The sequence below is a fragment of the Alligator mississippiensis genome, chromosome 5 (genome assembly GCF_030867095.1).
Source record: "Alligator mississippiensis isolate rAllMis1 chromosome 5, rAllMis1, whole genome shotgun sequence".
In the NCBI taxonomy this organism is placed as follows: domain Eukaryota; kingdom Metazoa; phylum Chordata; order Crocodylia; family Alligatoridae; genus Alligator; species Alligator mississippiensis.
In genome coordinates, this window is record NC_081828.1 from 43,100,274 (window position 1) to 43,112,452 (window position 12,179).

The 12,179-nt window shown below is 42.4% G+C and overlaps 1 protein-coding gene across 2 annotated transcripts in view; it reads right to left on the bottom strand.

The window, feature by feature from the left end:
• Positions 1-12,179, bottom strand: part of PACS2 (phosphofurin acidic cluster sorting protein 2) — a 131,271-nt gene that overhangs the window by 59,301 nt on the left and 59,791 nt on the right. For both annotated transcript variants that reach the window (XM_059728261.1, XM_059728260.1), the window contains exons 8-12: positions 10,462-10,521; positions 8,411-8,568; positions 4,431-4,521; positions 2,748-2,822; positions 1,132-1,253 (exon numbers count right to left, since the gene is read on the bottom strand). In XM_059728261.1, coding sequence (XP_059584244.1) covers positions 1,132-1,253; positions 2,748-2,822; positions 4,431-4,521; positions 8,411-8,568; positions 10,462-10,521 — 506 coding nt within the window. The remainder of the gene's footprint in view (positions 1-1,131; positions 1,254-2,747; positions 2,823-4,430; positions 4,522-8,410; positions 8,569-10,461; positions 10,522-12,179) is intronic.

Genomic DNA, 12,179 nt, shown 5'->3' on the forward strand with positions numbered 1-12,179 from the left:
AATAAAAGCCACAGCAAACAGCTGGAGCACCTCAGCAATCCCACAAAGCTGCTTGCTGCAGTCCTGCCTACCCCCAGAGACTTCATAAACCCTCATCTCTGCATGGAGGATAGAAACCCAACCCAAAGCAACTGTAATAATTTTGGACATTCAACCTGCAGCCCTTCAAAAGGAGTCTGGGTTTGCGTTTCAGGGAATGACTCCAATTCTTGATTCCCTGAACCTTGCATCTGCACCTTGTTTTCTAATCTAACCTCCAATCCCCATCTCAAGAGTCTATAGGGCTGGCAGAAGAAGCTCGAGAGACTCCTCTCTCCTTTCTTTAGCCCCACCTATCTATATTGGCAGTGGCAATCCCTCGATCTGAGGATGATCTTTACCATAACTCATTGATGAGTCTTCAGGTGACTTGTTCCATCCATCTATGGTCACCTTCATGTCCCCTCAAAGACCTGAAGTCAGGATGGCTGGCTGAGACAAGGAGGTACAGAGGGGAGCCCAGCAGTCCCAACTCTATAGACTTCATTGTCTGACAAAGGAGACATTCTTGCCTGATCCAATGGTTAAAGACACTAGCATTGGTGACGTGTAGGGGGTGCATGCAGGCGCACATGCACCCTGAGATTGGTGGTACACCCCTTGAAAGAAGCACCGCCGATGTTGCAGGAGGTGCCTGCGGGCAGTCAGTGCTCACCACCACCGTTGCGGTCACCTGCAGGAGCTCCCCACCACCATGCCACCACCTCCTGTGGGCAGTCACCATGCCCCCCCCAGCCTCCAGGGGCACATGGTGTTCATGGACACTAGCCTAGAACTTCAGTCCCCTGGGTTTAGTTCCATGCTTTGCCACAAAAACTCAATGGGACATGCCAAAGGTCACATAATGCTTCAGTTCCCCATCTGTACAACAGGGTAATGGCAAAACATCACAAGGCGTTGGGTAGATAAATGCATTAAGAGTGTGAGCTGCACAGAGACTATAGTAATGGGTACCACTCTAGAGCCTAAAGGTAAGTTGTCCTTGCTGAATAAACACAAAGGGACACAGTCTGGAAGATGAAGAGCAGCCTTGTCATCCCATGGTATCTGACAGCTACCATGTCTGCTGTCACTGCTATTCATGGAAGTTACCTGGTGGAAGGGATAATGAGGGACTCCGTCTTTGTGATTTTTCCACTAGGTGGGAGCTTCTCGATGAAGACGTCTGACATGGGGAGGTCAGCCTCCTGGCTCTCCACTTGCTGATTTGAATCCTATGAACAGACATACCAATGCAAAGAGCCCTATGAAATCATCTTTTTTTTTCCCCTTCCATCACCACTGTGGTGACTGGCCAGTACACCTACCAGGCCTGTCCAGATCAGCTAATTGCACCATCCCCTTAAGAGATGTTGGCAGGTAGCTGTGGTTGATGGGAAAAGGGCATGTCCTACCTCTCCCCACACCTGCTGGTTCCAGACAGGTAATTCAGAAAGGGGAGAGGCTTTTTGCAAGGAGAAAACTGCACCAAGGACAGAGGGATTTTTGCCAACATCAATCAGAGGGAACAAATGAATGACTTCAAAGGGGGGCAAAAGATTCTAGCTCCTTGCAAAGGGTGCAGAATCTGTTCTCTCCTAGGACAAGACACCTGTGTAGGGAATGCATGGAGAGGACTGTACTGAAGTCTCTGGAGTTCTCCAGAGGTGTCCTTGTAAAGAAACAAATAGAATGCAAGAAATGCTAGGTTAAAATTGGAAATCCACTCTCCATTGAAAGACTGGAGCATACATGCTCTTCCCTTAAATTAGGAATTTCTGTCACACTGAAGAAGACACAGAAGACAAGGCCAACTAGCAAAAATAGGGACAAATCTTTTGGCAAAATCCCCGGCTAACACCAACAGGAATTGCCTAAAACTAGCTAAAATACTGGCAGCTGGTTTTAAATCTATTATCTTTCCAAGCTGGTTAGGAGAGGAAGCCTGGTGAATTCTGCTCACAGCAGTTAGAGAGCATACTCTTAAAGACTGGAAGCTTATTCAGCCTCTCCCAACCTGTCCTAACTGAGAGGTCTGGTTTTTCTCTCCAGTAAAGCTGCAAAGTTACTTACATTGGCTAAAAGAAAATATTCATAAGAGAGGACCATAAAAGACGACCATTAAGAGGACATAGGACTGTAAGAAACAAAGCTTTCCATGTCAACAGCAAATCAAGGGCCAAGGGTTTTGCATTTCATAAAAAACTGCAAAAATGATTTGCAGCCTTCACAGGACATTTCAGGGATCTAATTATGTATGAATTTAACAGAGCACCAGAACTATGAAACAAAGGCCTGGAATTCTAAAAATTCAATGTTCTCTCTCATCAACAGTTCAGTCACATTACATGCATCTGAAATGGGCTATAAATAGAAATCAATCACCTTCATGTTTTATTGAGCAAGGGAAATAGTACTGCTGCTGAGGCCAACCACCAGAAGAAACTCCTTAACTCTACAAAGTTTCTGAATTTCAGTATTCAATATCAAAGAGACATCACAACCTTAATGCTAATTTTTTGGTTCCTCATTCATTTCCCTTGGCAAAAGAAACAGACACAAAGATTTTTCTAAAAGTAACTAGTGATTTTGGGTAGCAATGTGCAACCCCTTAGGGAAGCTCTCATTTTCAGAGACTCTGGCCTCCCAGAGGTGGACAAATCCCAGACAGTGCATCCAAATACTGAAACTACCAGGATGAACATCACAGAATGAGTTTTGAAACTTACATAAGACACAGTGTCAGAGATGCTGTTGCTTGGATGCTTGCTTCCAAGACTCTTTGCTTTTTCAGGCACTTCTACCTGCTTTGAAAGAGACAGCAGTCAGAAAGCATAGTGTGTGCATGCAAGCATGCAATGCTTCTAGTAGAGATGCATTTTGCAGCTGCTGCTTCCAGGACATAGTTTATAATGCAGAGTTGTTGGGTAGTATTTATACAAGAACTGGAGTGCTTCCTTTTATGAAGGTGTTACCTTACTGAATCCTTGGCTAAGAACTCAAAACTGAAACATCTGCGGGTAATAAGAGAAATTTAATGGAAATAAGCAATTTTAAAGCACTGAAAGATGAAGTTGTAATGCAAGAGAACCTGGCAAACAGCAACAGACAACATTCCCATTCCTGCAGAGATTCAAATACCCTCAGAGCTATTTGCAATAGTTTTCATATCACAGTATTACCCTGGAGTTAAACACTAAACACTTCCAGAGATTACACACCTCCATGTAATGGAAACGTTATCCCAGGGCTCTGCCAACTCCACTAGTTTCTTGAATACTCCTGGATCAAATTCAACATACTGTTCTTAAGTAAGGTCCTTAATGGACTAAGACCTGCCTCTCTGAGAATTCAGTCTCTAAATAGAGATTTAAAACCCAAGGGCATTTATATACATACATTTTCATGCCTCCGGCGCATTGGAACAGACTCGATTAATTAAGTCTGCTCTACACACGAGCTGATGGGCATGATGCCGCATTGCTTGCAGTTGTATAAGTGGCAAAGTACATGTCGGTGTGGAGAAAATGGCAGCAGTGCACTCCTGAACTAACACCTTCTATGTGTTTTAGTTCAAAAGTGGACTGCCGCCATTTTCTGCGTGCTGAGGCGCATTTCACCGCTTGCACAACTGCAAGCAACAAAGTGCCCGGTGCTGTGGCACTTACATGTGTAAAGATGCCCTAAAACTGGATCAAAATAATATCCCTGACTAATAAGCAAAGCATAACATGATATACACCAGGGCAGGCGGTTTCAAGCTCTGCCTATGGAAGTCAAGGAATTATCTTAAAATAGGAATGGGACCTACTTCCAAAATTACTTCAGATGGTTCTCTTTCCTCTGCCCAACCCCATCCCCAAGGGGACAAATGAGGCATGCACTACTCCAGAAGACATTGCTACAGGAATGTTTTCAACTATACTCCTCTGCTGTGAAGATGCCTTCCTGCAAGGATCAAAGGTTCCTACCATATGAGTTTGTTCACACTACACACAGGGAACACTATCTGTTTTTCTTAAATGTGGAATTGAATCTAGGCTCATTTACTCCCCTGGAGGTTTATTACAACATGTGCAATACATTTACATTAATGCTGCAGCAACCTCAGCATGTGAACCTGCTTCCCCACTGCCAGAAAAGAACAAAAAAACCCCAATTATTGAACCTTCTTTCCTTGACATGGCGGTCATTTCGCCTAGCATTTTGTTATACACATAGAATGCAAATATCACTAATGACAGCACAGCTCAAGCTTCAAGGCTAAGAACATCTGGCTACATGGCAGGTTGATCTTTTTCACTGACATGTTGATTTACAATGCAACAACGCCGTTCAGGTGGACACAGTAATCCCTGCTGTTTATTGTACTATCACCTGCAGATAAATACTACCCTAGAAATATGACTTACAGGACTGGAGGGCTCTCTCTGGCTCCGGACGCTGTGGATGCTACCAATTTCTGTCTGGGAGCTGGAGTGTGACAGGCCTTCAAAGTAAGGTCTAAAACAAAATGAGCAGAAAACATGATGATGCACTTTTGAAATGTTTGTGGCCAGGACTGCAGCATCAAGTCATTTAAAGGCACTCAGTTTTTGGATGGTCTCACAGGTTTAAGTGGGGTTTGTTAGCACTTCCCACTTGGGTTGATGGGATCATGGAAAAGAAAGATTACTAGGAATGGGAGTCAGAATACATGTTTTTCCCCTTACTCTGTCACTGAGCCACTGCAGGACCTAGTAGGGCTGTTCTTACAATGGGTGCTTATTTACAAAGCATGGGGGTGGGAAAGCCAGCTCTATCCTCTTCTTCCTTCTCTGTCCTTACATGTCCACACCCATCTTCACCTTGCAACAGGCCATGATGGTGACATCAGCCCTCCATGAATTCACTCTGTTCCAAATCCTCCTCAAAGACAATTTATCATGTTTGTCCCTACTGCACCTTCCCTCACCATCCTCTTCTCCCTCTATCAAGGTGATCACAGCTCACCACTACCTGCCCCAGCCTCCATTCTCAGTGTGTATTTAGCAAACCTAGGGATCCTTAACCATGCTTCTCTCTGGCGTTCTCCTTCCCACCCTGAATTATTTACCAGGAAGAGTGTGTGACCTTTGGTGGGGGAAAGGGTGGGGAGGGAGGGATATGGAGAAACTGCCTCTTTTCCTTCCTTGTAACTCATAAGTCCTCTCCTTCATGATCTCCTTCTTCCTTTGATGTTTGTACTACATGGTTGTAACCACTACTCCTTTACCTGGATATTCCTAAACATCCTTTCCCTCCAAGAGAATTCTGACTCTTATCCCCTCTCCCCCATATACCTTATTCTTGGAAAGCCTCTTTCCTTTCTTACATTGGTGTCCCAAAGCTACACTGAGAACTAGGTCAAGTCAGCCTGCATCAAGTAACATGCTGCTCTGGCTAGACTACTATCATATGAACTACTACTTCAGACCTAGTTGGGTATTTCTATGCTCCACTGCAGTGCAAATTCCCTCTGTTCTCACTACTACTCTCTCCTGCTCCTTTATGCTTCTCCCAATCCTGTGCCTGAAACTCTGGTTCCTCCTGGAGACAGTCTAAAAATGACAGAGACTTTGCTCTACTACAGATATAAGAGATGTTAAGGCAATCAGGAACTATCACAACGGGATATATTCATTTAAGAACACAAGCTTCAATCATGAGCCCATACATACAATCACCAAATTGAAATAAAATCTATTTTAATTTTTTTTCATACAAACTTTGGGTAAGTAACTAAAAGTTCATTCTTGCTGTTTAGCATGACGGTTAGAGCATGACAAATGGATAGGTTATATATGCCTACAGCTTTTATACAAGATTCTGCCATTTTCGTGAACAAAGCAGAGAAGCTGTAACTATGGACATAAATGCATTTCTACTGCTTAATCTAGATTTATTCAGATCCTTGATTTCTAGCCTTTTTCACTCTGTTATAACACGGTATATAAATCCTGGTTAATCATTTAGTAAGTCAGAAATCCTTGAATGAAAATTGGAATTTTGAAGAACACAAAGATGCATTCAGACATTAAATGCTTCTTCTAAGAATGGCTTGCTTGAATTTTAATTCTGAATTTAAAAAAAACTTTTATATGCTTCACAGATGTGTCTGTTAATTTTTTTTTTCTTACAGAGTCAGAAAGAGTGGATACATCCTACATTCAAGTGCACTGTTATCTAAAAGAACATGGTAGTTTTTAATTGGAAAATACCATATTCTCTCACAGCATTACTTTCTGAAGTCTACCCTAGGAGCTACACTCTGAAAGACATCAGATGGTTGACAAATCAACCACAGAAGTAAACCAAGCATTTCTGCTAACCTGAAACCAATGCTAAATTAATGCAAAACCCCTGGGCACAACAAAACCAGGAATACAGATGTTCTGACAAATATATGCTAGCATTCACTCTATTAAAAAAGATACAGCTATGTAATGTAGTAGATGACAAGGTGCCATATCTATAATGCATGACCTAAAAGGTTAAAGAAGCTTGCCTTGTGTTTTTATAAGAGAAGTTTTTAAATTAATTAAACTGAGAAGAGGTCACTGGTTTAACATTTTCTTCCAAATGATTAACAAATTAAAAATGCATTTGAACTTGACAAAAAAAATTTTTTTTTTTTAAATCATGATATTTTCCCACTTTCTATAAAATTCTTCTGGTTTGACCCCCTGTGAGGACCCATGACAGAACTTCATGCTTTAAGCCTGCATCAAGCCCCATCACTTGTGAATGAGCCACAATATTCAGTAATCTGCTTTGATGGTTAAAATTATCTTTGGTGTTAAAAAAAAAGCACCCCATCATCTCCTTTGATTTCCAGCCATTGCTTCCCATGTGCCTTTTGGTATGTTAAAAAGGGACCCTCTCATCAAATATTCTCCCCCAAGTAGAAACTTGGTTTACCAAAACATTAAGATGAGATGCAGTGATGGTTTCTGGGACTGAGCTGCTTTAGTTTTACTTGAGGTATATTTCCTGCAAAAGTCAGCTCTAGACATATACCAAGTTTTTAACATCCTCTTAAAGGCAGGTTTCCAGTTCTGGTATGAACAATACTGCAAGAGTGGTCTCCAAACACTTCATGTAGACACAGTATCTTCTTCCATTTAAACCAAGTGTTGGCAACATTTTGGGTAGAGTGTCAAAAACACCTGCATCCTCAACTAGCAAAACATTGGCATAGTAGGGATGGATGGGGGGGGGGGGGAGCCAGGAGAAGCCTTACCCTTGTTGTGGCAGTGCAGCCCCAGCTCCAAGGCACATGTGCCAAGCAAAATGCCTCTGCGTGCCTACTCCCGATTTAAACAATATTTCACTATTCATATACTAGGACAAAACTGGTCTCTTAAATCACCGCACCACTCAACTAAGCACAAGAACTCAAGGGATCTACCACTGCCCCATCATCCTTTCCAGTCATGTTTCCATGATTCAGTGCCCCAATCTTTAAGGGTTTAGGTTCCAAAACGCAAAACCTAGTATCTGATTACATTAAAGATGTAGATCCAGCTGCTCCAGATTATTAAATGATCTGCATTTCGCTATAAGCAGTCAAGTCATTTACCACCCCAACTCTGATTTGCTTTCATGAAAACACTTGACACAAGCTACCTAAAAAGCTACCAGGGGTCCATCTTCATAAGCTACAGTCGCATCTTCTTCACCATTTACCAAATGCTTCTGCCTCATTGCTTTCCACAATACCATTTGCTCATTGCCTGCTTTTGATCTCCTGTTGAAAACCTTCCTCCCAGATAAGGCCTCTCCAGCTGTTTTGAAGAAAAACTGACATGTGTCTTAGCCCCTCTCCTCCCTGAGATCAAATCTGCCACTCTATTTAGTGCCTCTCTCTTCCTCTTCCCATGCAGGGGGAAGTGATGCGTTTATATGGCTCTCAGTTCCCCTTATTGTCAGTAGATATTTTGGCACATCAGGCAAAAGTCTAAACAGACAATGTAGATCCATCCTGCATTTGGCACATTATGGAAAAGACCTGAAAGAGCATTTAATAGGCTCTAGGGAGAGAAGGGCTGTCAGGCATAAGACATATAACTCTCCTCTATTCAAGTCTTTCAAGCTGTAATTACAATAAGTGCTGCTCTCTATTGTCACATCAAGGAGGAAAAGATAGAAGTATGAATGGCACACATGTGACCTGCAGCTATAAGCTGTATAGAAGTGGGTTGAATCCTTATCCTTCCCCTTCTTTTCTCTCAGATTCCAAATGCCTGACAGGAAGTGGATGCTGAGAAGCATTCAGTTAAACTGCTCAATCTCTGGACCAATTGATTTCTCTTGTAGCAAAGCTATACCAAATTTTTACTAGACATTCATGCCACCCCCCCCCCATACTTACTTTAACTTTGGTTTAGGAGTGCTGAGGACGCTATCATCGTCTTCCATTTCAGGACCACTGTCACTGGGGTTTTCAATATCCAGTGTATCATACAGAAGGTCCAAGTCTTCCTCAACTTCTGGGATGTGCTCTGCTGGGTCCTGCTCTGAATCCAGAACCTAAGCATAGAACATATGGATAAAACAAGGCATTGCTTTAATAGCTAGAAGACTGATTCCACACCTCTGTTCACACAGTTACTGCAGTGCAGGAGGATGGTATTTCGGGTTGATAACCAAAGTCAGGCACCTTTCACAGACCAATTCTGGGGCCATGCTCTGTATGTGGGTTTCTTTTTTAGTTTGTAGAGATTAATGCCAATTTTAAACATGTTCAAAAAAAATGAGCAATGCATTCAGTAAATGGTTAAGCATGGTTAGTAAAAAGTATGGTTAAGGAACTGATTTACCTGAGAGCTTAAAGATGCATAGAAAACATTATAACTTATTACAATATCGGTTCACTACTTTTATAAACATAACAGAATATTCGAAAGTGGGTCCCACTATCAGAAGTGGAACATGTATGCACTTTGTCCTCTCAAGAGCATAACCCAACCTTCACCAGATAACTGCAGCTCCTTCTGACTAAGTTCACTGTTTTATCTGCAAACTGGACAAGGATCTAACACAAACTCATGAGCTTCCTTTCATATGCAGGACCAAAAGGAATTGACAGCACTTGTTAAAATAAGGTCCTGGGAAGGGTACTTGCTTTATTTGGCCTCTTCCTAAGAGTAACTGTACAGTCCAAGCTGCTGTGTTGCGTCTGCTTTTTTTCAAAGTAAGTTTCTTAGTCTTCTGTATTTTTCTTCAAATGGTCTCATTTTTCATTATATACATATTTGGTAGATGATTCCATGAAAACTCTGCATAGTCCATTCAACTTTTATAGTATGAAGAAAACAAGCTGCAACCAAACTTAATAAGTATAAAAGGTCTTTAAAAGGGTCACATATGCATGCACTAGTTTGTGATCATAAGGCTAAGAACAGACATCTGTGGCATTAGGGAGAAGTTAAACAGATTCAAAATGGATGCCTGGTATCAGGAAAATCAAGATGGGAAGGGCTAGTGAGGCGGTTGGGGGTCTGCCAGGGGATTGGGAGCAGGCATGAACTGGGGGGGGACAGGGGGGAGTCTGGTGGGGTCACCCCCCAGCAAATCTACACCCCCCCCTCCCCTCCCGCCACTGGGACTTACCTGCTTGGCTCCAACAGCAGCAAACATTGATAAAAGCAGCTGTGCCCAGAGTGGCTTGTATGACAGGTTGAGAGGGCTAACTGGGGGATGGGGCAGGGGGATGGGGAGCAGGCCAAAAAAATCCCCAAAAACAGACCAATGCATGGGGGAATGGAGTGGGGGGAGTGAAAAGAGCAGCCCCAGGGCTGGGGCCAGTGGCTGGGTTTTCCCAGCCCTGGGGTTGCCCAAGGGAAGTGGCCAGAAGTTCCATGCACCAGATTAACCTAAATCTAATTAATCTGATACTACAAAGATCCAGGTTCATTTTAAACCAGGTTCTACAATTTTTAAACTGGTTTGTGTGGATGGAATCTCTATTACAGTTCAGGTTTAGACAGATTTCCAGGCACTGAGACTGGGTCTGTAAGTGTAAGATCAGCACCAAGACAAGCTAAGTTTAAATTGGGCAGCCACTTGAAACCCAATTTGAACCTGATTGAACCTCCCCAAACGTCTGTACTTAGCCTAAAGTGTTTGCTGAGATCTGTTAGCAAAATTGCATGCCAGCTGTATGCCACTTTTGATTGCATTTTAAAAATTAGTCCCCAGGCAGCCATATACAGGAACCAAGTAGAACAATAGCATTTAGGCCAAGGTCTCTTGCGATCTTGGGACACTTCCAATTGCATGATTAAAAACAAAAATGGAAGCAAGAAAAAAAAAAGTGAGAGCGAAAATTTAAAAAAAATGCAGGAAATAAGCCAATTAAGCAAAATACCGTCAAAAGCAGTTTAAAAAAATTGCAGTGTAAATGTGCATTTCCTCACTTACTTCATCAGACACTTTGAACCTTCTCAGCAACGCCACCACTTTCTGTTTGAAGTTTTGTTGCTGTAAGTCAAAAAACACTTCTATGTGAATATGGCATGAGTAAATAAATAAATAAAATCCCTTGTTGGTGGCCAGCAGCACCACCACATTTAAAGCAGCTGTACCAAAGCAACACCCTCCAAGCAGATGAACTACACTCCAAACCAAGGAGTACTGCTGCTTTTCCTTGTAAGCTGTATATCACTTACTAAACAGAGCAGGATCCCATTCTAAATAAGGGGACACGACATCCTGGGTTTGCACCAGCTTAGTCCCAGCCCTTATAGCTCAACTGGTTCCCAAATGCACTTGGCCAGCCTTGTGTATATATATTTAGTGGAAAGCCCCAAATTTTAGCCTGCCAGTTAGTCACAAGCTGACTAAGGGCTTGCTATAAACTAATCAGCTAGATACAGCAGGCCCTTCTTCTGCCTTCTTATGTACCTACATGAGCCAAAGAAGTAGTTTTGCTTGGTTCCAGGGTACAGATATAAGGGAACAATGCTTTCTCCCAGTAATCAGTTATTTCTTTACGCCAAGTCTCAATTGAGGGAGGCTCCTCCTTTCTTCTCCCTCTCTCAAGTGGATGACTAGAAAGCCATTTCCATAGCAAGGATCTGTAGTTCATTACAGCTTTACAAGCAGAGCTGTAGCAAACTTGGAGGGACTGAAAAGATGTTTTTTGGTTTGGCTGAGCTTCAATGTCAGTGTTCACAGAATCATAAAAAGAAGTAGGGCCAGAAGGGACCTCCACAGACATCCAGTCCAACCTCCTCCTATATACACACGCTGCTGACTCAAATCATTAAAACTCCAAGTGCTGAGTTTTGCTTAATTTCTACTGGAAGCCTTATACAGTCCTCCTCAAAACAGTGAATGCTTACCAAGACTCAGGAAATGCAAGCTGTCTGTTTTTGCGACTACATGCTCAAGGTGGCATAAGGACAGAACACAAGTGAAAGAAGAGCCTTGATACAGACTGTTCACTGGCATAACTCTCGGGAAGACCATCCTGGTCACAAACAGCTTGGCCTTTAACTCCAAATGGTAAATCCAAGTTAATAATTCCACTCCCTGCTTTTTACGTCTGTGTATTCTGGGTGCTTGTGAAAAGCAGCTTGAAACTTCTTTCTTTCTTTTCCCACCTTTTCCTTTCCTTGCCCTCTTTCCCCCACCTCCTCAAGTATCTCTCTACCTCTGAAGTAGTTTGTCTTAGTTTTACCAGAGGTAAGGATGCTCCCTTACAGAAAAGAGAGAACAGAAAAACTCAAGGAAGCTGCTTTTTCTATCAGTTGAGGCACTGCAGGTTTCCAGATCTACTTAGCTGCCAAGGCTAGAAATAAGTTGTTTTCTTGTGAAAAACAAAGAAAGCTGCATATTCCAGTGTTCAGGGACTTGTATGTTGTCCTGGTCAGTCACAGACTGTCAGAAGATCCTAAAACTTGTCATTTTTCTGATCCATATTTAAGGGACTGTCTTTGGATGGCAAATTCCAGCCATATTAGGCCTGATTCCAGATGTCCTCAGGAAGTTTGGATGTTAAAAACATTTAGTAACAAAGGTAGATTTTTTTTTTCAACCAAGAGTAGGTTTAGTGGTCAATCCAATTTATTCCATGGTTTCTGCAGCTGAGGTGGCTGAAGTTACTAATATGTTCAGTATTATCGTAAGCAAAATAA